This window comes from Chrysemys picta, chromosome 1 (assembly GCF_011386835.1).
Source record: "Chrysemys picta bellii isolate R12L10 chromosome 1, ASM1138683v2, whole genome shotgun sequence".
In the NCBI taxonomy this organism is placed as follows: Eukaryota; Metazoa; Chordata; order Testudines; family Emydidae; genus Chrysemys; species Chrysemys picta.
The window spans coordinates 237,675,182-237,702,379 of NC_088791.1; the positions used below are offsets into that span (position 1 = coordinate 237,675,182).

The 27,198-nt window shown below is 46.1% G+C and overlaps 2 protein-coding genes across 5 annotated transcripts in view; both read right to left on the reverse strand.

Annotated features, from left to right (window-relative positions):
• AFF3 (ALF transcription elongation factor 3) overlaps positions 1 to 6,962 on the reverse strand; it is a 455,751-nt gene extending 448,789 nt beyond the window's left edge. The window contains exon 1 of one of the 4 annotated variants that reach the window (XM_065580880.1): positions 6,822 to 6,962. Coding sequence is in view for 2 of the 4 variants with exons in the window: in XM_008167381.4 (XP_008165603.2) it covers positions 6,209 to 6,261 (53 nt within the window). In the remaining 2 variants the exon portion in view is untranslated. Of the gene's footprint in view, positions 1 to 6,208; positions 6,472 to 6,821 lie in introns of those variants that run through there. The other 3 variants (XM_008167381.4, XM_008167383.4, XM_065580879.1) reach the window with 3 other exon arrangements.
• A 12,689-nt stretch (positions 6,963 to 19,651) lies between these two features.
• LOC135980777 (uncharacterized) lies at positions 19,652 to 26,973 on the reverse strand. The gene is made up of 2 exons (XM_065580883.1): positions 25,222 to 26,973; positions 19,652 to 22,051 (listed from the first exon to the last, which is right to left on the reverse strand). Exon 1 carries the CDS (start codon positions 26,971 to 26,973, stop codon positions 25,411 to 25,413), a length of 1,563 nt encoding a protein of 520 aa, XP_065436955.1. The 3' UTR covers positions 19,652 to 22,051; positions 25,222 to 25,410.
• Between the last annotated feature and the right edge of the window lie 225 nt (positions 26,974 to 27,198).

Sequence of the window (27,198 nt, forward strand, 5' to 3'; positions counted from 1 at the left end):
GCTATGCTGATTTAAACCAGCTGAGAAACTGACTCAATACATCTAGCAAATAAGTACTCGCATGGACATACTTTTAAGGCATTATTATTTAGTTGATACAGCATTTTGAACATGAAAAGCTCTACATTCTTATTTGTTTGTATTATATGTAGCAAATACAATTTGTCCAGTGCTGTAAAAGAACAAATAAGGCAATTCCCAACCCATAGAGCTTACAGTATAAAAGACAGATAGAAGAAAGAATACACCGTGAAATCCATAGACAGGAATAATTTATGACTATCATTGTTGTTATTTAATAATAATTAAGGGAGATATCCTATCTCCTAGAACTGGAAGGGACCTTGAAAGGTCATTGAGTCCAGCCCCCTGCCTTCACTAGCAGGACCAAGTACTGATTTTACCCCAGATCCCAAAGTGGCCCCCTCACAGATTGAACTCACAACCCTGGGTTTAGCAGGCCAATGCTCAAACCACTGAGCTATCCCTCCCCCCATTGTCTACTCACACTTATAATCGTCACAGAAGGAGTAAATTTTTAGATGGGGTTTTAATGAGGAGAAGGTGGTGGCTTTGTTAATCAGGATTGGGAAGCGAGCAGAATGGAAAAAGGCATAAAGATGGAACCAAGAGAAAAATAAGAAGGGCATCAAGCATGGCATTGCTGGTAGAAAAAGGCAGGGGATGAAGGGAAGGGAATAAGAGACAGTCCAAGTCACCCTGTAACATAGTTCTGTAGGACCTTGAAGATTAAGATCATCACAGCTTGTTGTTCCAAAACTGCAGCTAATACCGTGGTGCTGTCATCTATCTCGAACAGTACAGGATGTTGATAGGGACATTGCATTAAGCGTTTGTCTAGACTCTCCATGTTCCTTGGTTTCCATTTGATCATATTGTCACCAGTCTTCGGAACCCCAACTCTTGTTCAATTTAGAATACACCACTATTTCCATTTGAGGTCAATGACTGGAGGAAGTTGTTCTGACAGAACCATGTTCTCCAGGATCATCAGCATTTCCCACCATCTTGTTACCTCAAAATATCACAGTGGAAGGTGACAGAGTAAGGGATTTTCAGAGGCAAAACTCTTTCTGAACTTTATCTTTTTGGGTGGGGAAATATGTCCATGCAGCAGATATCTTGGATCATGCACCTGTTTTTGTCTCTCCTTTCTACTGATGGTGGTGCAGTGCCCATGACGCAGTACAGCAACACCATAGGAGTCAGTTTCAAAGCCCCTCTTATGACCCTACAGTAAAGTATCAATTTGTGTGCATGGCTCGAGCGTGACCATACTGGGACACAGTACTCCGCAAATGAGTAACACAAGGTGAGACTGGTTGCTTAGTGTGTTTTACGGTCAGCTCCCCATTTTGTATTGGACAGTTTCTGGAGTATACAGTTCCTGGAGTTCACTTTCTTTTTCAGCTTCTTCCTGTATTCTTTGTATGTCAGTGTTCAGTCTAATGTGACCCCAAGGTATACCAGATGTTCACAGAGCTCTCAAGATTAAAATGAGAAGCTTAACACTTATATAAAATTATTATTCTTGTGAATGTATTAGTGTATCTGTAATGGTAAACTATGGTCCCTGTCCTAAAGAAGGAAAGATATCCATGGGTTAAGTGACCCCAAAGAAAAAAATCAATATTAACTGAAAATAAACATTTTAATACTTTGTGGTGTCTAGGGAATTATTTGTAAAATTAGCTTTCCAGAATCTTCTCCAGTGAACAGTCTGTACAAAATGAAAATGATCTCAGCTTGCACAAATATAAAACTTAGTGACTAAAAACTGGACTACCCTGGGATCAAAAAATTACAAAAGGTTCTTTTACAAGACTGCTGGATGTCTACCCACTTTTTGTTAAGAGCAGCTTCCAAACAAAACTCTCATTGACTTCAAATGGAGCAGGAACAGACCCAAAGATAGCAAATGAGCTAGTAATTCAATACATGGTCTGTATAAAACAGTGGGCCACCTTACACTGTGGCATTTGACATTGACCTCTACTTGGAAACAGTTACATGTGTATTTATTTACAATACTAGGCCACCGCTACAAAACTGATGATAATTCAAAATATCCAAAAGCATCAGATCAGCAACATATTCATTGATTATGCACTTTGCTACTTGTGCCTAAACCACCACCATTTTATTCAGGACTAACATGTCTTATACTTAAATATGCATACACTTCACTTTTTGTATGCTATAACATGGTGAGTAAATGCATTAATAAGTCTAATAATTTTATTTAATTGATTTAACCCTTACAAATGTTGTAAATATTTACCCAGATTCAGCAAGGTACTTAAGTATGTGCCTTACTTTAAGCACGAGTAGTTCCTTTACAAAATTGCTTTCAGCAGGATTCCTCACATATTTAAAGTTAGGCACATGCTTAACTACCTAGCTGAATCTGGGCCTAAGTTTGACCAATACAACACAGAACAGCTGCATGATTTTTATTTTTATTTTTAAAACACAAAACCTGCCTGGCACTTCCATTTAACTCATTTGGCCTGATTCTCTACTATCTTGCACCTTGTGTAATTTGTTTTAACTAGACCAAAATAGGTGTAAAAACACTACCAAATCAGAATAAGACCATCTTGCACAGTGTAAAAGAACACACAAGTTGCTAGGCAGTGGAAAATGTGGCTCCTTGCATTTGTACAAATAAACTAGATATTACATACAAATGAACTGATACAGAAAAAAAATATATGAGGTGGTGTTGTGATACGAAGTTGTTATTGCTGTGAAGTTGGGATAACTGCATTACTCATGAGTAATGGAGGCAGGAGTGAGTTATCTCCCCAAAAAGTGCCAACAAAAATGTTATACAACACACATGATCATGTTTTGTTTATGCCACAAATGTGTGTGGTTCTGTTGGATTTTCTATTTGAGTCTCACTCAGCTTTTGTCATTTGAAATATGTTACTGGGGTGGGGGAGGGAAGATGCCATTGGCGTGGATGCAACTTGGTAGAAATTGCAATTCAATATAAAAATCAACTTATAGAGCCTTCTGCAGTTTACAATATACTAATGAATATCCTCTCTTATGATGGTTTCTGGCCCATGTATATGATACAAATATTATATCACATTTTGTATGCTACAGCATGGACAGCAGAGTAAAAATGTAATGGGAATTAATTGGAGGGCAAATTCATCAAAACTGATGCATTCAATACAATATTTACACTGTCCTCAATGAGAACTGAGTATCATGCTACTGTTGATTTGGACATCCTTTTTAAACCATTTTGATTTTCCAACAACAACAATTTAAAGAAGAAAACTTTAGAGAAGCATGTTAATATTTAGTGATTTCACTTTTAAGCAAAACAGCCATCGAGTACGGCAAAAAGCAGCTTTTCTGTCATTAGTTAAGTGCACAAATTGCCAATATGACTACATTCAAAAAAATGAGAGACAATATTTATTCTTGCTGCATGGAAAATTAAATCCTCTAAGTGTTTCCCTTTGCCATGAAAGTATTTTCATGGTACAAAATATTTTTTGCTCCTTTAGAAGGATGCTGTCAAGTCTTTTAGGTCTAAAATTAGATCTACAAGGTTTATTTTAGTTAGTGAGTATGTCCTACAAGGCAGGGTTCTTTGTAAATTTCAATAACCGGTCTGTTCACAAGAAAGAAGCTGGCAGCATAGAGGAAGGACAGCATGGCATGCACACATTGCCCACAATCATAAACAAGCCCAGGGCCCTGTGCCTGTTGTTGCTGGGTCACCCAGTGGTAAAGCTGTCATTTTACTAATATTCATGCTATAAGCTTACAGTATGTGACATCAGTGCTTCTGCTATGACTCTAACTTGATTATTCTGAGTTTTTTATTCTGAAACGTTTGCTAAAATAGCTGCTTTGTGATCAACTCCCAGCAAACAACCTCAGATTCACCAAGCCATTCAGCAGAACACACCTACGCTTTCTTCCTGAAAAAATGCAAACAGAAAATGATAACACTTATGAAACTCTTGTTCTATAGAGAAGTTATGAATAATGTACGTGATTCACTTGTAGAGGGCTTGGTGTTTAATTTTTTTGTGCACCCAACCCTGCAAAGACTTCAGGGGACAGTTTAGGTGAGCAAGGAATGCAGGATCAGGCTCACTATTACCCAACTGTCTATAATGTTTCATTTGAAACATTTGTGGTGAACTGGGTAAATACACACTTAGACTATTTCAAAAAATACTTGTTACACAAATGTGTAGGTTTTTTAAAAAGTGTGTTATCTGGGATTCTAGAAATGTCCCTTGGATCAATATTATCAATTAAATCAGTCGAACATATCATACTATGTTCAGAGTGACTCAGTAACACTCAAAGCATGTTAAAAAGGTTAGAAAAAGCAGCAATTGCTGGACATAGTACTAGCTGGACTTCCAACATTATAATCTCAACTTTTTCCATTTTTTAAATATTAAATATAGCAGTTAAGCTACAAATTGGACTAATAGCCACCACATTCCCATTAAAAAAATGAGATGGGGGGGATGTTCCCAAACCAGACCAAAGTACTATTTCCAACCCCCCCACCTTGTTAAATAGAAAGTTAGTGGAATTTAATTTTAAAAGCATGTTTGTGGGCTGAAATTTTAAAATCGGTCCAGAGATAAGTGTTAAGGTTTGGATATAAACTGAAAATTGGTATTTATTACTGAAATTCAGACACAACCTTAACTAGTATCACAGCCAGCAACGCTGTAATTAACAACTTTTATAGAATAGTAACAAATTGTTCTATTATATTTGATCTTTAAAATTCCCACAGCAATATAAAAGTTTTATTATATTGCATGTCATCAGTGTATGCATTTATAAGAGCATTATGCACTGCACGAATGGTGAGATCTTTTGTAAGAGGAAGCTCACTAATGGATTTGCTTGTCCAGCTTACTTTGTTAAGCCTGTCATGGAAAAGATAAGCTGTAGTTGCTGAATGCATCCTCTACTGATACCGATCACATAAAATGTTACAAAAATGCAACACTATTAACTGATTTAAAGCAAAAATAATCTCAACTCCCAAATATACCATTTGAGCTAACAGGACATAAACTGCAGTTACTGTCCCTTTTCCAGCAAATGCTCACCTAAAATGATTAACATTACACAAGTTCCTGTAGTAATAAGAATACACTGGCGCTGAAATAATTAAACCACTTGGATGGGTGGGGTGGGGGAGGTAGAACGGGCGGAGGAAGCACCGGGGGGTTTCAGAGGCACCTGCCGCTGGAATTAATCTGCTCCAGATAAAGATTCCGTACAATACATGCACTTCGGGACATGGGGAGCTTGAGCATAAGTCCATTTCACCTATCGCCTTTTCGTGCACTAAAGGGTTAATCGATGGGGGTAACAAACAACAGTGACACACCGTGGAGCAGCACACACCAGTACCACAAAAGTACCTGCGATTGACAAGCAAAAAGCCCCAGCCAACAAAAAGCCCCAGCCTGCTCTGGATGGACTGGCACTTTCTCCTCCCCGCCGCTGCTGTTACCCAGTTTGCTGGGTTGGGGACAAGGATGGCAAAACCCCCGGCGAGGGTGCCCAAGTGCTGCGCCTCCAGCAGCAGCGACCGAAATACCAGCCCCTGGGCTGGGGGGAGGCTATGCCCAGGGAGAGTCGACAATGGCATTTCTAGGAATGGGTTCCCTGCGCGCAGCCCGTTCAGCCTGACAGACACTGGACCTTCCTCCCCGCTCCAAAGCACCGGCCACCCACAAGGGATGGTTTGGGGGCGCAGAAGGGTGCGACGAGGAGTCCAAGGGCATGGGGGGGGCGTGAGCGGGGTGCAATCGGACTGAGAAGAAGAGAGAGGCACAGGGGTGCAGACGAGGCAGGAGCGGGGACGAAGGGAGGGACATAGGGGTGCAGTGGGAGGCAGGAGCGGGGTGCAGTGGGAGGACAAGGAGCATGGGGGAAGGGGGACGGCGGGCTGGGGGTCCATGAAGGGGACCAGGCAGCCTGAGGGGGGGGGCAGGGACACGCCACGAGCCGGGGAGCGGGGCTGGAGTCAGGGGTGCTTGCGGCGAGGGCGCAGGCGAGGTCCTTCCCCCCGGACCCCCAGCTGAAGCGCCACATTCCCCCGCCGGGACCCAGCCCGGCTCAGGTGCTGCGCGGTGCGGCGCGGCGGGAGGGGGCCCGGCCCGGCAGCACTCACCAGAGGGAGTCCAGGTCCCATTCCTGGAGCAGGGCGAAGTCGAAGCTGTCCATGGTGAAGACGAGGAGGAGAAGCGTCAGCGCGGCTGAGCTGCACCAGCGGAGCGCCCCCGGGGCATCGCCACCGCACCGAGCCCGCCCCTGCGCCTCCGGGGGTCGGGGCTGCCCAGGGCAACACGCAGGCAGCCAGCCGCGGGCCCCCCCTGCAGCCGCCGCCGCCAGCCGCCCACGGGCTGCTCCTCTGCTCGCTCCTCGCCGCCGCCGCGCGCTCCCCTCCCCTCAGCGCCGCGTGTGTGTGTGTCACTCCCCGGGCTCGCCGCGCAGCCCCGCGCTGTGTCTGTGCCTGGCAGGTAGAGCTCGCTGCCGCCAGGGCCGGCTTGCAGCCTGCGCCGCCCCCCGCCCAGCCCCCCTTTGTTTTCTGGGCCCTGGATCCTTTCCCTGCTGCCTGTGGGGACGGGGAGGAGGCAAGGACGAGGGCAGAGGGGGATTGTGTGTGTTACTTTCCCTGCCCCCCTCCACATCATCTCCAGCTGCAACTTGCTTTTCCATACACTCCCTTCCCCCCGCCTCAGAGTTCAGGTCCCCTCTGCTCCCCTCCCCAACGCCTGCCACACCTTTACAAACCAGCCTTCTGCCTCTCTTGGGTTGCAATAGCTCTGGGAAATGATGGGCAAAATCCCAGAGCCACCGATGCTGGCAAATGGCCAGGGGAAGTATCAGGAGTGGCAGGGACCGCAATAGGGCATCCAGTCCTGTCCCCTGCACTCACAGCAGGCAATAGTCTGTGCTAGGGCCTCCCCCTAGGGGGCCTGATTTTAGGAATTGTTGAGCACCGGCTGTAGTCCACGAAAGCTTATGCTCTAATAAATTTGTTAGTCTCTAAGGTGCCACAAGTCCTCCTGTTCTTCTTTTTGCGCATACTCCAGCTGACACTAATGCTGATTGCAGGGTCTCAGCACCTATGAAAATTGATCTTTTTATGTCCATCACCTGTAGATTTGAAGAAATATATAAAATTAAAAAGTACCACACAAATAAGTACCACCCCGATAAGATGTAGTATCCAAAATATTTCAAAATTTTCAACCAGTTTTGTTGTAAAAGGACATTGCTATTTCAACTTTGATCCTAAAGGTATCTGAGTTAAAGTCAAGGTTACCTAAGACTGACAGGCATTTGCCTTGGCTTAGGCCTTGTCTACCTTTGTGGGTTTCAGGCATTGGTGATCAACCACCACTAGCACCAACCCTTAATGTAGACAAGGCAATTAGATAGAAACCGCAATATCACACTGACACAGGTTATCCCTGCTTAAAACTGGAGTAAACTGCACCAGTGTAAGTCACTGCTTATAGATGCTGGGTGCTGATGGCTGAAAATCCCCAGCATAGACAAGTCCATAAAATCCACTGGAAACAAATTTTTTTTTAAACCAACATACTTTCCCCTGTAATGTTTGCTTCTCAAATAAACTAATAAACGTAGCCGTGGTTCCTTAAACGGCGGTTGTGAGAGCTGGCTGGTCACATGATGCTGGGTCTCCTGCCTTCTAGTTGCTAAATCACATTAAAAGAAGCTAACACCAAATACTTTCTGAATATTATTTTTCCATCTAAGCAATTGCTACAGTTTCCCCAGAGATGTTATATGACCACAGATGAGAAGGGTGGTGTGCAAGATCGTGAGTGTTATAAAAAGGCAGTCAGCTGCCAACCAGCTGAGCAGTGAACAGCGGGAGTTTGACTGGGAGTTCGCCTGGGGAGAGCCCACTGAGGCGTTCAACTTGCAGGCTCCTCTGAGTAGTTGCTGCAACAACTGAGGAAGCTCTTGGAAGGAAGGTGATATGGATGGTGAGCGATCAGCTGTTGTGACCTGCACAGGATGTGCCATGTTTGTCTTTCTCCCACAGGACAGAAGCGACTTTGTCTGTACAAGTGCAAGCTGGTCTCCATATTGAAAGAGAAGGTTCAAGGTCTGGAGAAACAAGTATCAACCCTGCATTGCACAAGAGAAAACGAAGATTTCCTGGACAGATGTCAGGATATGCTTCTACGCAGTGATGAGCTGCCAAAATATTAACAACAGATTCCCTCCTCCTGACCCCACGAGGGGGTCATGCCCCCCCCAGACTCCTGCCCCATCCAACCCCCATGTTCCTTGAGGGCCCCCCCCGGGACCCCTGCCCCATCCACCCCCCTTCCCTGTCCCCTGACTGCCCCCTGCCGCCCCATCCAACCCCTCGTCGCATTCCTGATGGCCCCCCAGAACCCCTGCCCCATCCAAACACCCCTTCTCTCTGCCCCTGACTGCCCCATCCAACCCCTGCTCCTTCCTGACTGCCCCCCGGACCCTTGCCCCCATTCAATCTCCCTGTTCCCTGCCCTCTGACTGCCCTGACTCCCATACACCCCCCCCCACAAGTCCCCGAACTCCCCTGCCCTCTTCCAACACCCCCCCCCCCCGCTTCCTTACCTCGCTGCCTGGAGCCGCTCGGCTGGGTCCGGGTCTGCTCGGCCGGGTCTGGGACCGGCGCTGCGGGACCCGAGCCAGGCCGGGCCAGAGCCGCTCGGCCGGGACCAGGACTGGGACTGGCGCCGTGGGGCCCGAACCGGGCTGGGCTGGAGCCGCTCGGCCAGGACCGGGGCTGGCGCTGCGGGGCCCGAGCCGGGCCGGGCCAGAGCCGCTCAGCCGGAACCGGAGCCGCTCGGCCTGAGATGGGGCCGGAGCTGCTAGGCCAAGACCGGGACCAGGACCGACGCCGCGGGGTCCGAGCCGGGATGGGCCGAAGCTGCTCAGCTGGGACCGGCACCGCGGGGCCCGAGCCGGGCCGGAGCCACTCGGCCGGGACCAGGACCGGTGCCGCAGGGCCCGAGCTGCGGCGCTCGGCAGGGGTCAGGCCAAGGCCAGGGCCAGGGGGCTGGGCCGGAGGGAGCTGCTCGGCCGGAGCCGGACTGGGCCACGCCGTGCCTCCCTGGAGCCCTCCTCGCGCCCCCCCCCCCCCCCCCCGCCCTTACATGCCTGCTGTTTGTTTCAGGCTTTCCGCGAACATCTGATTCGCGGGAAGCAGGGGAGGGGGAGGAAAAGGGGGCGGAGCGTTCAGGGGAGGAGGGAGGAGTGAGCTTGGGCTGGGAACGAGGTGGACAGCTGCTGGAGCTTTTGTTAAATTTAACAAGCCCTTTTGGAACCGGTTGTCCTTGAACAACCGGTTCTAAAAGGGCTTCTAAATTTATCAACCGGTTCCTGCGAACCGGTGGGAGCCGGCTCCAGCTCACTACTGCTTCTACGGGCACAACATTCTGAAGAATCAGAGCAGCCTGCGCAGTGGGACAGAAGGATGGTGAAGAAAACTGGCAGCATGTGACCTCCAGAAGAAGAAATAGGAGCGTCCATGTACCAGCAATGCAGATACAGGTGAGCAACCATTTTCACGTTCTCTCCACAGGTACTAATGCAGAGAGTGGACTAGATGATACATCTGAGGGAAGGGAGCAGGAGACTCCACCGATTGGAAGGCATGAGATGCATTGTCCTAGGGATGGGGATTCCACGACCACCACTCCCAAGAGAAGGAGGCAGGTGGTGGTGGTCAGAGACTCCCTCCTCAGGGGGACTGAGTCATCTATCTGCCATCCCAACCGGGAAAACTGAGAAGTGTGCTGCTTGCCAGGAGCTAGGATTCACGATGTGACAGAGCGACTACTGAGACTCATCAAGCCCTCGGATCGCTACCCCTTCCTGCTCCTCCACGTGGGCACCAATAATACTGCCAAGAATGACCTTGAGTGGATCACAGCAGACTACGTGGCTCTGGGAAGAAGGATAAAGGAGTTTGAGGCGCAAGTGGTGTTCTCGTCCATCCTCCCTGTGGAAGGAAAAGGCCCGGGTAGAGACCGTTAAATTGTGGAAGTCAACACATAGCTACACAGGTGGTGTCGGAGAGAAGGCTTTGGATTCTTTGACCATGGGATGGTGTTCCAAGAAGGAGGAGTGCTAGGCAGAGACGGGCTCCACCTAACAAAGAGAGGGAAGAGCATCTTCGCAAGCAGGCTGGCTAACCTAGTGAGGAGGGCTTTAAACTAGGTTCACCGGGGGAAGGAGACCAAAGCCCTGAGGTAAGTGGGGAAATGAGATCCTGGGAGGAAGCACAAGCAGGAGAGCGCAAGAGAGGAGGACTCCTGCCTCATACTGAGAAAGTGCCTATACACAAACACAAGAAGCCTGGGAAACAAGCAGGGAGAACTGGAAGTCCTGGCACAGTCAAGGAATTATGATGTGATTGGAATAACAGAGACTTGGTGGGATAACTCACATGACTGGAGTACTGTTATGGATAGATATAAACTGTTTATGAAGGACAGGCAGGGCAGAAAAGGTGGGGGAGTTGCTAAAGGAGTTGGCAGAGCCAGCTGGCCATTGTGATTGCAGAGCCATTGGCCAATCATCTTTGAAAACTCATGGTGATCGGGGGAGGTCCTGGATGACTGGAAAAAGGCTAATGTAGTGCCCATCTTTAAAAAAGGGAAGGAGGAGGATCCGGGGAACTACAGGCCAGTCAGCCTCACCTCAGTCCCTGGAAGTCATGGAGCAGGTCCTCAAGGAATCAATTCTGAAGCACTTAGAGGAGAGGAAAGTGATCAGGAACAGTCAGCATGGATTCAGCAAGGGCAAGTCATACCTGACTAACCTAATTGCCTTCGATGTTGAGATAACTGGCTCTGTGGATGAGGGGAAAGCAGTGGACGTGTGATTCCTTGACTTTAGCAAAGCTTTCGATACCGTCTCCCACAGTATTCTTGCCGGCAAGTTAAAGAAGTATGGGCTGGATGAATGGACTGTAAGGTGGATAGAAAGCTGGCTAGATCGTCGGGCTCAACGGGTAGTGATCAATGGCTCCATGTTGAGTTGGCAGCTGGTATCAAGCGGAGTGCCCCAAGGGTCAGTCCCGGGGCTGGTTTTGTTCAATATCTTCATTAATGATCTGGAGGATGGTGTGGACTGCATCCTCAGCAAGTTTGCAGATGACACTAAACTGGGAGGAGTGGTAGATACGCTGGAGGGTAGGGATAGGATACAGAGGGACCTAGACAAATTAGAGGATTGGGCCAAAAGAAATCTGATGAGGTTCAACAAGGACAAGTGCAGAGTCCTGCACTTAGGACGGAAGAATCCTATGCACTGCTACAGACGAGGGACCGAAGGGCTAGGCAGCAGTTCTGCAGAAAAGGATCTAGGGGTTACCGTGACGAGAAGCTGGATATGAGTCAACAGTGTGCCCTTGTTGCCAAGAAGCTAACGGCATTTTGGGCTGTATAAGTAAGGGCATTGCCAGCAGATCAAGGGACATGATCATTCTCCTCTATTCGACATTGGTGAGGCCTCATCTGGAGTACTGTGTCCAGTTTTGGGCCCCACATTACAAGAAGGATGTGGAAAAATTGGAAAGAGTCCAGCAGAGGGCAACAAAAATTATTAGGGGGCTGGAGCACATGACTTATGAGGAGAGGCTGAGGGAACTGGGATTGTTTAGTCTGCAGAAGAGAAGAATGAGGGGGGATTTGATAGCTGCTTTCAACTACCTGAAAGGGGGTTCCAAAGAGGATGGATCTAGACTGTTCTCAGTGGTACCAGATGACAGAACAAGGAGTAGTGGTCTCAAGTTGCAGTGGGGAAGGTTTAGATTGGATATTAGGAAAATCTTTTTCACTAGGAGGGTGGTGAAGCACTGGAATGTTTTACCTAGGGAAGTGGTGGAATCTCCTTAGAGGTTTTTAACGTCAGGCTTGTCAAAGCCCTGGCTGGGATGATTTAGTTGGGGATTGGTCCTGCTTTGAGCAGGGAGTTGGACTAGATGACCTCCTGAGGTCCCTTCCAACCCTGATAGTCTATGATTCTATTCTATGATTGAGAGGGGAAATAGTCCATGAGAATCTTGCTGCTCAGATGTGGCCACCCTATGAAAAAGTTGGAAAGCCTCTCCCCACCTCTTCCTTTCCCTGTTCTGACCGCTCCTGCAGTCTCCCACCACAGCTGGCTGCTGCAGCCTGGTGAGTCTCCCTCCAGAGGGGATCTAGTACTTAAAAGTAAAAAAGCCTTCCAGCCTGCCAGACCTATTAGCACAACACTGAAACTGTTAAAGAGCCATTCAAGTGGTAAAGAAGCCATTTAACAGGCATTTGCCAACCCCCAGGTATATACTGTCAGTTTCTGAATTTACTGTCAAAAACAGTTGTGCATTACTGTAATATTTACTCAGAACATGTTAGTCTACAGGACCTTAGTTTAAAATTTGCTTTAAAATATTTCATTTGTGTGTTGCTGAAGATTATAAAAATCACATCTCTAAAAAATCCTTGCATAGATTTTTAGATTCACAATCTGAGTAGTTTTAAAGTAGCAGCCGTGTTAGTCTGTATCCGCAAAAAGAACAGGAGTACTTGTGGCACCTTAGAGACTAACAAATTTATTTCAGCATAAGCTTTCGTGGGCTACAGCTCACTTAGTGAAGAAGTGAGCTGTAGCCCACGAAAGCTTATGCTGATATAAATTTGTTAGTCTCTAAGGTGCCACAAGTACTCCTGTTCTTTTTACAATCTGAGTATTAATCTTAGCCTTAAATGCTTGGATCTTCAGACATATAGTTTTTTTTAATAAATCCTTTAAAAGACCATCCTTATCTAAAATACACATGCGAGCCCAGGCTGCCATCGGGCATAGGGGCACCAGTTTAATAATACTGCATAGGGCCCCATAAATCTGAAGGCCCTGTTTATGCCAGCCCTGTAGCCTCACTCTCCCCTCCTAGAACAGGAACATGACATGACCCATGGAGGCAGGGTCGGAGCATTCCAGAATGGGAAGGCCTGGGGCATAATCTAGCCAGAGTAAGTTACAGTAGGCTTGTGAGTGCTCTAATTTGTGCTTGGGGCTGGCCAGCCCCTTGCTTACTCCTGAATCAAGGGAGGCGAAAAGGTGGCTTGCAGCCATCTTTGCCTCTGTCCCACCAGCTGTGCTGAAGTGTGAGGTTGGCACAACTGAAGATTGAGCCTTTTAAATGAAAAAGGTTAAAAATACCTATGTAATTTTTGTGGAATATATTACCCTAGATGACAGAATGACTGTACTGTTTTCATGCTCATCTTCCCCCTGTTTGACCACGGCCTGTGCTGTCAATTCCTGCTGCTGTTCTTGATTTAACCTAGATTTTAACCCTGGAGAAGAGACACTGGACCTGATCCTTTACTGCCTGCCACCATGTGCAGTCATTTACACCTGTGCAAAGAGGGATTGAAATGTTACCAAAATCAGACTGCAGGGCACTGGAGAATTAGGTTGTCTCTATGAGCCTCAGTGGAGCTAAACCACTTTACACCTGACCCTATATGTTTCTGTGAAGTGCTATGTACATTTTGGTTCTAAACAATACTACATATTTCAGCTGGATGCTAATGCATGAGAACCAAAAAGTGAAATTAACTAGACTATTTCCATCACTCAGGCTGAGGGCAATACAAAAAGTAAACAAACAGCATAACCAGTATAAAGTGAATTAGATTTCCAAAATCCTTTTACTTTTGACAACCCAAGATGTTAGCAACATAGGTAAAGACATTTGTTTTAGCTTTTTAAAATAGATTTTAACCCATGAGTCACTCTTTAAAATTTCTTACATAGCTAATATTACTCTTGTGTTCCTTTGTTCTCCAGCATTATGGCCATGATTCTCCTCCCATTTACAGCAGGATACATCAGGAGTAATTCTACTGAAGTCAGTGGAGATTTTCAAACCCCTCAGATGGCTCTGAAAAATCTCAGCTATTGTGTTTAGGCTTTTAGAGGTGGAGAGTGATGACATCTTCCCCTTTCTGAGTCCCAGCAGTACTTTCCAAACTCCGTGTATATCAGATTCAAGCACTTCATTTTCGTCTGCAAAGTACTGCACGGCTCTTCTGCTGCCAACATGTTGTCCTGCTTCATGTACTATCATGTACTATCCTACTTCCGCTTTATCCTCTGCTAACTAGACTTGTGGCTTCACTGATTTTATTTTCTAACAAGTGAATGTGTGTGTATTCTCCCAGGCCAGTCCCTATGACCAGACTATCCTTCTGGATCCTGTGTGTTACAGAACCTCGCCTCTTTCAAATCCTTGTTCTTTGTTAGCCTTCTGACATTAACCTCCATTCCTGTCCTCTTCCCTAACTTTGTTCCCTTAAATCATCATATATTAGGTCAGGTGGTTTTTTTCTTTTTAAATAACAAAGTACATATTGATCTCTTACTGTATTAACCCTCATCCCGCTCATAATCACCTCACTCTATCATCCCTTGCCGTGTAACATCTAGACACGATTTTAATTTCCTTTTTTTAAAAAAAGTTCACCCTTATAGTCATCACTTTTGGCCCCCATTGTGCCCTTTCCTCTGTTTGTAAATTGTCACTGTGAATAAACTACAAAAGCCCAATCACACACAGTTTTTGAGGAGGGGAGAAGAACTAAGAAAAGCATATAATTTAAATGTCTTGCATAAAGAACGCTTGCTACAAGACAGTTGAACTTGTATTTTAAAAGTTGATCTTTTCCCTATTTTCATAATCACGGTCTTTAATGTGACACAGCACCAGTCTGAGGAAGAACAATGAAAATTTGAATGCAAAATAAAATAAGGGATAAATGAAAAATATTGCATTTTAGCCAATATCCTATTTGAACAAGATCTCCATAGTATCTCCTTAAATATAAACCTCCCTCAAAACAGCTAGGCAGAAGTTTCAGGGTAGCAGCCGTGTTAGTCTGTATCCTCAAAAAGAACAGGAGTACTTGTGGCACCTTAGAGACTAACAAATTTATTAGAGCATAAGCTTTCGTGGGCTACAGCCCACCTCTTCGGATGCATCCGAAGAAGTGGGCTGTAGCCCACGAAAGCTTATGCTCTAATAAATTTGTTAGTCTCTAAGGTGCCACAAGTACTCTAGGCAGAAGTGAGACTCATAAGACCCTGACATTACCTTTCCAAAGAACAAAAAGGAAGAGGAGCCTTGAAGAAACTGGAAGGTTTTTAAACAATATTTTGTGTGTGTACAGGGCATAGGGTAAGTCCAAAGGTGTCAGGACAGTATGTTTTAAGACTCTGGGCCTGATTGTCCACTCCATTGTACCATTTTTATTATGCCAGCATAAAGATGGTGTAATTGAGTGGATGGAGAATTGGGTATTTTTTTTTTTTTTTTTTTTGTAGGCAGTACTCATAAAAAGTCTGGTATTGCCTTCAGTTTCCCACAAAATAAGTTTATATTAGGACCCACTGCATGAGAACAAGCAGACCTGTGTTTACAGTTCCAGTAAAGTCAGTGTATTAAGTAGTGATGCAGAAGATATGTTTTATTGAAAAGTATATCAATGAGACTGAATAATCACCAGGGTTCCTAGAAATCCATTTGTCAAGGAAAAACAGAGGGTAGGGGGTGCTCCAACTGTCAGCTCTGGACAGCAGGGCTCCAGCTCTCAGATTTCATTTTAATCACAGAAAAAAATTGGATTTTTATTTTTTTATTATGGAAAACTAGGATCCCTGATGGTCAAAGAACTCAACTGTATAGTATGGAGCTACATGGTCCATATTGGGGGTACTGGGAGGATCACACCTGCGGTTACAACCTTTTGTGGGTCCAGCATATTCTCAGCCAACTCCACAAGCCATTGTGAAGAGTGCAGTCCCTGCAATGGTGGCCAGTGCTTGGATAGGGTGTACACTTCCCCCAGAATACATGCATGAGCGTCAGCTTCAATCTGTTCCAAAGAATGAAAGAAAAAAAGCTCTAGTTATGGTCTTGATTCGGCAACCATTACTCACATTGGGTAACACTTACGCACACAAGTTGTTCCAACTGAGTTCAGTGGTACTACATAAGTGAGTAAGTGTTTCTATTAGGGCTGGCAAGCAATTACAAAAATTAATCATATTGTAGAACACCATTTATTTAAATATTTTGGGATGTTTTCTACATTTTCAAATATATTTATTTCAATTACAACACAGAATACAAGGTGTACAATGCTCACTTTATATTTATTTTTATTACAAGTATTTGCATTGTAAAAAAAACCCCAAGAAATAGTATTTTCCAATTCATCTAATACAAGTACTGTTGTGCAATCTCTTTATTATGAAAGTTGAATTATGTACAAAAAACTGCATTCAGAAACAAAATAATGTAAAACTTTAGAGCCTGCAAGTCCACTCAGTCCTACTTCTTGTTCAGCCAATCAAGTTTGTTTACAGTTGCAGGAGATAATGCTGCCCGCTTCTTGTTTACAATGTCACCTGAAAGTGAGAACAGGCGTTCTCGTGGCACTGTTGTAGCCAGTGTCGCAAGATATTTACATACCAGATGTGTTAAAGATTCATATGTCCCTTCATGCTTCAACCACCATTCCAGAGGACATTGCGTCCATGCTGATGACGGGTTCTGCTTGAAACCATCCAAAGCAGTGCGAACCGAGACATGTTCATTTTCATTATTTGAGTCAGATGCCATCAGGAGAAGGTTGATTTTCTTTTTTGGTGGTTCAGGTTCGGTAGTTTCCTCATCAGAGTGTTACTCTTTTCAGACTTCGGAAAGCATCCACCACACCTCGTCCCTCTCAGATTTTGGAAGGCACTTCAGATTCTGAAACATTGGGTTGAGTGCTGTAGCTATCTTTAGAAATCTCACATTGGTACCTTCTTTGCATTTTGTCAAATCTGCAGTGAAAGTGTTCTTAAAATGAACAACATGTGCTGGGTCATCATCCGAGAATGCTATAACATGAAATATGACAGAATGTGGGTAAAACAGAGCAGGGGACATACAATTCTCCCCCAAGGAGTTCAGGCAAAGTTAATTAACGCATTTTTTTAATGAGCACCATCAGCATGTCCTCTGAAATTGTGGCCAAAGCATGAAGGGGCATATGAATGTTTAGCATAGCTGACACATAAATACCTTGTAATGCCAGCTACAACAGTGCCATGCAAATGCCTGTTCTCATTTTCTGGTGACATTGTAAATAAGAGGGCAGCATTATCTCCTGTAAATGTAAAAACAGCAGTGTAGACATTGCAGTTCGGGCTGGCCTCTAAAACCCACCCTGCTCCCCAGGATTCACAGCCCAACCTTCAACCTGAGCCCCAACATTACACTGCTTTTCTTAGCATGGTAACGAGCCAAGTCAAGACTCAATCTAGTGGCCACATAGTACTCCTGATTCACACATAGGACTCCCACTGAGGTAAGTGGATGTTGTGTGCATAGATGAAGGACAGCATATAGCTCCAAGTACTGATGACAATATGTATCATGTCTTGTCAACTGTAGAAGAAATTGAGCCATTCTAAATCTGAGCCATGGCTGACAGAATGGATGACAATTAAAGACAGATATAAAACTTCTGATTTTTTCTTCAATTTAAAAATTTTCAAACAAAAGATTATGAACAAAATGGAAAGGTGTAGTCTGGGACCCAAAAGATTGCTTCCAGAGAACATTTTCACAAGAGAAGCTAAACAGAAGTGCTTTTAACAGTTGTTTGAGAATTGGGGTGGGGAAAGGTAAAAATTTTAACCCAAAACCAGAAGAATTGAATAGTTACAACTGAGCCTTCCCTGTGGTTTGAGCTGAACAACAAGCCATTGCTGGATTATAGAGTTCCCAGCAACAGGGAAGAACATGGCTTCAGATAAATTTATGTGAATGTTGTTTGAAAAGGTAGGTACTCTCATATACTTAAAACTCTTCACCAAGTTTTCTATAAACTGATGGGATGGTTGGTCTAGGGTTCAGACACTTGAGAGGAATGAGGAACAAAAGGTAGTACACAATTAAATCACTCTATCACTTACACTGACTGCCTCATGCCTGTGAGAGGAGACAAATTTCACCTGACAATTACTGTAATGGGGTCCCTGCAGGGCCCACTTGGCTCCTGCCCCCACTGGGCTGAGAAAGTCACACAGAGACCTTTTGGTGCAGTGCTCACCTGGTGCTTTTATTTACTGGCTGTGCTCCCACCAACTTTCCACCATACATGTAGCCCCCCTTCTTACAGTCCACCAACAGGAGAGAGGCAGCAAGCTATCTCTCTGCTCCCCCTAACTGCCTTTCCTCTACTGCAACTTCCCTCTTTCCAGCTCCTCCCCCCCCCTGGTTTCCTTCCCCTGGGGCTCTTATCCAGCTCCAGCCTGATGAGGCAGCAGCTGTTCATGCTTCCCCAATCAGGACCAGGTGGTCTACCCAGCGCCAATTCACCTCCCTTAATTGGAGCTGGAGTGACAGAGGGTTGGCTAAGCAGTTTTCTGTTTAGCACCCTGTCACCATTACATAAACACCTTCTGCATTAGGAACATGGCCAGTTGCTGACATTGGTTGTCAGTAATGGGTCATCCCTTGTGTTGAATCAACCACATTTTCTGAAAAGGTGCCAAAGACAGTTTTGTCCTTCTGTACTAATAGATAGGCAATTTTCAACATCAGTCAAAGGAGGACCAGGAGACAACCTATTGCTCACAGCCACTGTCAGCAGTGCATCATTTTCCTAGTGTAGATGGACTCTACAAGAGGTATTTAAGTTATCTGTGATCTTTTCCTACAAAAAGATTTTCAAATTCCTGAACAATGCCAGATTTAGTAAGGCAATTGCTATATTATTCTTTTATCTCATGCTTTCTGGACTATGTGTCTTCTGCCTGGTAAATAGCCTTAGTAAATGCTATAATTATAATTCTCTTTGACTGCATCATTTTTTAAGGTTGTATCCACTGAGAGCATCTCTCCTAGTAATGGATCCCTAAAGAAAATAGGTGTGTTACAGAGATAGCTGTCTGACCATATTAGCTGAGTAGACAGAAGAGTACTGGAAACAAGACCCTGGTGCATAGTGAAATCCTTGTCTCATTCCAAGACAAGCCAGGGAGAGACTGTAGAACTGCAGCTCAAATGTAGGTTCCCACTGGGCTTAAGTCTGCACTATCTGGGCAAGCACTGGCAGAAGCAAATGCTGAGATATCTAGGGAAGATTTTTATGATGCATTTTTGGATAACATTTACAAACCCATCCACAAGTAGAATCAGGTGGTCCTTGCTGAACTACTAACAATATTCTGTAAGCTTTCTGGGACTCTAAACTTGACTGTGGACAAGCCATGATGACAGAAATACTATCCTTTGCAATCCTTTCTGTCCCTGGGACAGTCCATTCTAAGTGAAAAAAGGGCCATCATTCCAATCCATTCCCACAGATAGCCCATACCCTACAAATGTTACTGTCATAATGCATGCAATCACAGTCCATCTTAAATACATATCATTACAGCTACTCTTCTCCATGCCTTAAATGTGTATGTGATGTGTACTGTTACCGAAATATCGGGTCCACCTAGCTGAGAGCCAATAACAGCCAGACAGGGATAAGGAAGAGTTGCTTTATTCTGCAGAAGAAAGGAGAGCTTTGCACCTTAGTACAAAAACTCTGTCTCACACACATTTTACAGATCATTTATACACATTCAGACCAAGGTCTTTGCAGTGTTAACACTTGATTGGTGGTGGTCAGCCCCGTGCTTTTGCTATCTGGTCAGTGAAAACCGGCTTGGGACCAGCTCCAACTACCTTAAGGCCTTGAAGGGAAGACAGTTGAAAAGTTCAGGCTACTGTGTCCTTAAAGTGTCTGCTTCCCCCTAATGGCCGCTGGCTGACATAACGGCTACTCTGTTAACGGGGCGGGGGGGTCACTAATAACTTTCACAGTCCCCCCTTCGGGCCTGGCAAATTCAAAAATTGTCAGGCCCGTTACGCAATTTGCGATCAAGCTGGAGGGACAGATATTGGGTTTTCTTATGGACAGCAGAGCTTTTGATCATAGCATTACACAGGCATTTGGCACATTGTATCATTGTCCAAATAACACATAGAAGGAAAAGAAAAAAAAGAATCCATTTAACAATTGTTCGAAAGAGCCCTGTAAACCATGACCCAAGGTCTGGGAGGAGGTCCTCAAAACTAAAAGTGTGATCAAGAGATACAGCATGGAAAACAACAGCAGCATTCTTAATGGCTTGTAAATCCTGCTCAATTAAGCCAGAATGATTAACATAGAAACAACATTTTTCCCCGATGCGAGCACAAGCCCCTCCTAATTCAGCATTCATAGCATCTAACACACGTCTATTTTGCAAAGCTATTTCTGCCACCTCATTAATCTCCTGTTTCAACTTCTGCAAAGCGTCTATTGATGCATTGGCTATTTTTTCTAATTCTGCAGAAATATTTACTACTGCTTTTTCTAGCTCGGCTACCCCCAACCCAGGAATGAGCGCACGAACAAAGGAGTGAAACCCCGTTTGCCTGACTACTAGGGGATTGTTGGCACGTTTCGCTCGAGTCCTTATAAGGGGGGGTGTCAAAAACTTATGGGCATAGCTGCCCAGATTAAGAATCTGGCTGGCATCCAATGTGTCGTTTACTTGGACATCTGGTAACACCCGGGCTACACCGCACCGACCTTGCCAACCTGGAGGAAGAGCTTTATAGACATTGTGGCCACAGATAAAATACAAGCCAGGGGTCTCTAAATAGAGGGTAAGGGTATTACCTGCAACTCGATGGCGCCAGGTCACCCTTCTATCCCAGCTCCCGGAGTTACTCACTAGCCGGTCCTGGCACCTCCAATGGGAAACATTTAAGTTTCCTAGGGCATGGGTAGTGTTTAAAATGGCTCCACAATACGTAACCTTAAATATGTTAGCTGTAAAACTTGCAAGTGATCCCATAGGCTCCGGGCATCCAGACATCCTTTCAAGGGATGTGTGGGGCAACAGAATGCCAGAGTAAATATCTATATAATACATATGTGTCTTATTTATGGGGCCTAACGGGAGGAATGAGGGAAACCACTGCCCTTGATAACAAAAGCCTGTTGGTCTCACAGTAATGGCCATGTGTAGGAGACAATGGGGTTTTTGGGCATTCTCAGGGGTATTTAAAGGGTAAAAGGTTCCATTTCTGACCTCAAACCGAAGGATTTGATCACAGGCCTCCAGGGGAAGGTAGCCCACTTCCCTCCCCCTTCCTTCAGCATTCTCCAAACAAAGGGGCATTTTATACCCGATCCCAAGAACTTCAAAAAGAGGGACCCCCTTAGCTGCCCAATAATAATGCCAAACCTCAGACCTTCTCCCATATTTGTCATATTGATATTCCCCAATCCATGCCCATTCAGTTTTCCGTTCTACCTGTAAGGAGAGTACTTCAGAAAGATTTGCTGGTACAGCCCACAATCCTATTCCTTCCTCAGAGCGGGTTTTGTGACACAGCCAACAATCAGATAAGTGTCCCAATGTGGCTATTTGCTGAAGAGATTTAGCGGCTGGGTGTGGATTAGCTTGTACAAGGGGCAAACCCAAAAGCAATAGCCACTGCAGCACCGTCTGAGAACCCATAGTTATAAAGTCTTAGGATTTTGTTCGCCGGAACAGAAGCTTTAGTCCCTCAAGAGGTTCAGCTTTCCAGGTATCGTCTGCTTCTGGCTCTTCCGGGTCGCGGTGGGAAGAGCTGGCGGTGCTCCCTCGAGGTCCGAAGTCGTCTGCTTCTGGCCCCGTCCTAGGGGCTAGCTTGACTCGGGTGTGGTGTATCCAAGTGTCTCGCTCTCTCACTCGAACAGCAGTGTGAGAGGTAAGAAGGACTTGGAAAGGGCCCGCCCACCGGGGTTGGAGAGGCTCGTGTTTCCACTCTTTCACATAGACCCAGTCTCCTGGAGCGATCCGGTGGGCAGGAACATCAGCGGGTAGGGACTGAAATTGAGCCGCATACCTGTGGAGAGATTTGAGAGTGGTTTGAAGGGAAACAACATATTTGGTTAGTTCCTCGTCACCCCAAGTGGCTAAATCAGTTACAAATCCTGGATCAGCAAATCCGGTGTATGGCCTGCCAAATAAAAGTTCAAAGGGAGAGAGACGGAGCCGGCCTCTAGGGGCAGTTCGAACTGCCAAGAGGGCCAAAGGCAGAGCCTGAAGCCATTTTAACCCAGTTTGAGCACACAGCTTAGAAAGTTTAAGTTTTAAAGTCTGGTTCATCCTTTCCACTTGTCCTGAAGATGGTGGTCTCCAAGGGGTGTGTAGAAGCCAGTCAATACCTAGGGCTTTTGCAATGTTTTGAATAATCTGGGCAGTAAAATGAGTCCCTTGATCAGAGTCAATAGACCTAGGGGGGCCAAACCTAGGAATGACATGGTTTAATAAGGTCTTTCCCACTTCCACGGCAGTTGCTCGTCTAGTCGGGAATGCTTCAGTCCATCCAGTCAGTTGACACACGATTACAAGGAGGTACTTGTAGCCCTGGCACTTAGGCATTTCTGAGTAGTCAATTTGAAGTCGCTCGAAGGGTGTGTATGCCCATAACCTGGCTCCAGGGGGGCCTTTAGGTTCCCCCCTTGGATTGAATTTCACACAGATGTCACAAGTGGCAAGGACTCGTTTAGCTTCCTGGAATACTCCAGGAGCATACCAAAGTCTATTCACAGTAGCTGCCATGGCCTCTGCACCACCGTGGGTTTCCTGGTGTAATTTAAATAGGGCAGGCCGTAGAGCAGCTCGGGGCAATGCTCTTCTTCCATCTGGCAGTTGCCATTCCCCCCCTCGGGTTTTGGTGGCCCCCATGCTTTTCCAACGCTCGACCTCTGATGGCTCAGGGGTAAAAGGGGCTGGGACTGGAGTTGGCGGGGTGGAGGATGTGAGTACCATCTGGTTGGTAACATATGGCTGTAGGGAGGCTGCTTTTGAAGCTGAATCAGCCAACCGATTCCCATTAACGGTGGGATCGTTTCCCTTCTGATGAGCCCGAACATGGACGATGGCAATCTCAGATGGCAGATGTATGGCTTCCAATAATTTCAGGATCAAGGGCCCATGGGCCACCTTAGTGCCACTGGAGGTAATAAAGCCACGCTCTGCCCACAGTTGGCCTGTGGCATGGCAAACACCAAAGGCATATTTCGAGTCAGTATATATGTTCACCGACTGACCTGCTGCCAACTCACATGCTCGGGTGAGGGCTATCAATTCTGCTGCCTGAGCTGAGGTGGAAGGTCCCAGGGGAGCAGACTGTAATACATCAAACTGAGTAGTTACTGCAAACCCAGATACCCGTTGGCCCTCCATGACCCGTGCTGAACCATCAGTATACAGTTCCAGTTCAGCATTTTGAATGGGCACATCTGAAAGGTCTACTCGAGGTTTTTCTTGATGTTGCACTATCTGAAGGCAATCATGTGAGGGCTCATAATCATAGTCCGGGAACGGTAAAAGGGTTGCAGGGTTCAAGGTATGGCACTGTTCAATTTTTAAATTGGTCCTGGACAATAAAGAAACTTCCAAATGCGTTAATCTTTGAGAGGTCAAATGTTGCGTGCCCTTTTGGACCAACAATTGTTGAGCTGCATGAGGGGTCCGTAAGGTCAGTGGATGGCCCAAGGTAATCTTTTCCGCTTGGGGTACCAGGAGACCAGCAGCAACCACTGCTCGGAGACAGCCAGGAAAGCCCTGTGCCACAGCATCCAATTTTTTGGAGAAATAGGCCACAGGTCGTTCTCTGGGTCCAAAAGCCTGAGTAAGGACACCAGAGGCCACCCCAAGTCGCTCATGTACATAGAGAACAAAGGGTTTGCGATAATCAGGGAGTCCAAGGGCTGGGGCTGAGACCAAAGCTGTTTTAATTCCCTGGAAGGCTTTGATGGCCCCAGAATCCCAGTGAAGGGGCTCCTCAGCATCATGGGTGATCTGTTCAAAGAGGGGTTTTGCCATCTCCCCAAAACCTGGAATCCAGGAACGGCAGAATCCTGCCAGGCCTAAAAATCCCCGCATTTCGCGTTTTGTTTCTGGTCGGGGAATGTTAAGAATTGACTGAATACGGGTACTAGATAACGCTCGATACCCAGGGGTGAGTACATGACCAAGATAAGTTACCTTGTCTTTGGCAAACTGCAACTTAGAAGGAGATACTTTATGTCCCTTGTCTGCCAAGCAATTTAGCAAGTAAATAGTGTCTGTTTCACATGTTACCTGATCCGGAGAACAAACCAGGACGTCATCCACATACAAGAGATATGTAGACCCACCCGGTAGGCTGATATCAGCTAAGTCACGTGTCAGGATAGAGGAAAAAATAGTCGGGGACTCAACATATCCTTGCGGGAGCCGAGTCCAGGTCAGTTGTTCTGCTCTCCTAGTTTCTGGGTCCGTCCATGTAAATGCAAAGATATCCCAGCTGTCCTTATCTAGAGGAATACTAAAAAAAGCATTACACAAGTCTATTACTGAATAACAAGCAGTACCTGCTGGAATGGCAGTCAGGATTGTGTGAGGGTTTGGTACCACATTGTGTCTAGCTTGGACAACCTTATTTACTGCACGTAAGTCCTGGACAAATCGGTATACCGGTTTTCCCTCTGAGTCCATGTCAGGTTTTTTTACTGGCAGGATGGGAGTATTGAAAGGAGACTTGGTGTGAACCAGCACTCCCAACCGTAGGAATGTGGTGATAAGACTCCGGAGGCCAAGCAGAGCTTCTTGGGGGATGGGATACTGACGAATCCGAGGAATTTCAATGCCTGGCTTCAGGGTTATACGCACTGGCTCTGTCTGGAGAGTCCCCAAGTCTGCCCTTGAAGTGCCCCACAGGGAGATGTTTACCTCCTGTCTGAGTCGCTCGGGTAAGATTTGGTCCGCAGGCAGGATCGGGTCCTTTGAAACTTGGGTTAGAACAGCACACAGCTGGGGAAGTTGGGTTTGAGGCAACCGAAGAATGATTTTGTCATCTGAAAAGAAAATCTGAGCACGTAGTTTACACAACAGATCTCTGCCTAAGAGGTTAACTGGGGAATCCGGGGCTAGCAGAAAGGCATGGGAGGAGGAGACACCAGAGATTTCTACAGCAGCCTCCTGTAATACAGAACAGTCAAATGGCTTCCCGCCTATACCCATTACCGGAATGCTCTTATCTGTAAGGCTTCCTCTCTCCGGCTTGGCAGTAACAGTAGAAAGTGCAGCCCCTGAATCCAAAAGACAAGAATAGGTGGTTCCTCCCAATGTTAGGCGAACCTGGGGGTCTGTGGAGGAACAAACATAAGTGGTAAAATCATTTGAATAGGTGACAAGAGGACCCCCTGGTTGCCGTCATTCCTCATTAGCAACAGCGTCTGTTCTTGTCACAGCCATCTGTTGTTGAGGTCGGTCTGGGCGACGGGGTTGTCGTCCAGTAGGTCTGTTCGGACACTCTCTCTTCCAGTGGCCAAGCTGCTTACAGTAGTTACATATATCATTGGCATGTCTCGGGTTCCCCCCATAATCTGATTTTGGTTGCCACTTGGGGGGTCCCTGTCTCCCTCCCTGTTTTTCATTTCCAGTGTTTACAAGGGCTGCTAGCATCCTCACCTGTTTGGTCTCTTGAACTTTTTCCCTTGTATGATATACTCGGGTGGCCACGCTTACCAGTTCCTCCAGGGATTTTCCTTCAGCACCCTCAAGCTGCTGCAACCGCTTCTTGATGTCCGGGGCTGACTGGGAAATAAAAATAAGCCTGACCGTGGACTGTGTGTCCATGGCCTTGGGATCTATATTAGTATGGATACAAAATGCTTTACAAAGTCTCTCATAAAAGTCAGAAGGGTGTTCTTCTTTCCCTTGCACAGTATTATGAACTTTTGTCCAATCTAAAGTTCTTTCTCCCGCTTGTTTTATGCCTGTCAAAATATAATCTAGGAATTTCTTCAGATCTGCTTGTTGGGTCAAATCATTCGGGTTCCAATGGGGCGGATTGGCGAGCCTTATAAAATTGCGACCGTCGTTGGCAGCCTCTGCAGCCTCCCGGGCCCCCCTCAGTACCCGCTCTTTCTCTTCCGTGCGCAATAAGCAATCTAAAAGTTGGCCCACGTCTTGCCAATCAGGACTATGAGACTGGAAAATCGCACGGAATCGCCTGTGAACGACGTCCGGGTCGTCCCTAAGGCGAGGTGTAGTGGTTTGCCAGTTCATAAGGTCAGCAGTGGTAAAGGGGACATGAACATAACGGTCTACAACATTCCCATCCGTTGTAGGGACTGGGATGGTCCGGAGGGGTGCTTGGACATTAATTACCTCGTCCCCATAAAGTGCCCCCTTCCTTGTATGGGACGGACTAAGGCTGGGAACAGACAGGGAGGTAGTGTACCCACTGCTGGTGGCTCCACTAGCTGATTTGCTTGCCTGCATTGTGGTGTCCTCAGTCTTTATTGGTAATATCTGTCTCGGTAGACCTGCTGTCCTGGTCTCCGTTGAGGAGGGTACCGGGTCCCCCCTAATTGGTAATGCTGCCGCCGGGGATGGGCGTGGTCTAGAGCAATATATGGGGGGGATATCCTCCAAATAATCAGCCTCATGAGGGACAGAAGCTTTCGGGAATAGAGGGGCTTGAACCTGTACCTTCTTCATGCGACGATGGGCCTCATCGTCCCACAAAAACCAATAGTCCATTTGCCCCGGCGCTTGGTTTTCCAATGTCAGGCGTAAGGGGGTTAAATGGGTAGGAATATCAAAGGAGCCATACTCGGGCCACGCAGTCCCCAAGGCTGGCCAGTCCTTGGTGCAAAGTTGTAAAAAACGCTTCCTTGACATCCCTTTTTGAACACCGGGTAAGGGCCATTTGCTTAACATATAATCCAAAGGACTATCCTTAGAGGGTTTTACCAGAGACCCACCCATCTGCCTGCTGACACTCTTAAAATAGAATTACACAGAGAACAGAGGGAATTATGGCCTAAACAGAGACCCACCTATCTGCCTGCTGACACTCTAACAGAGAATTACACAGAGAACAGAGGGAATTATGGTCTAAACAGAGACCCACCTATCTGCCTGCTGACACTCTAACAGAGAATTACACAGAGAACAGAAGGAATTATGGTCTAATAGGATCCTATTACAGGA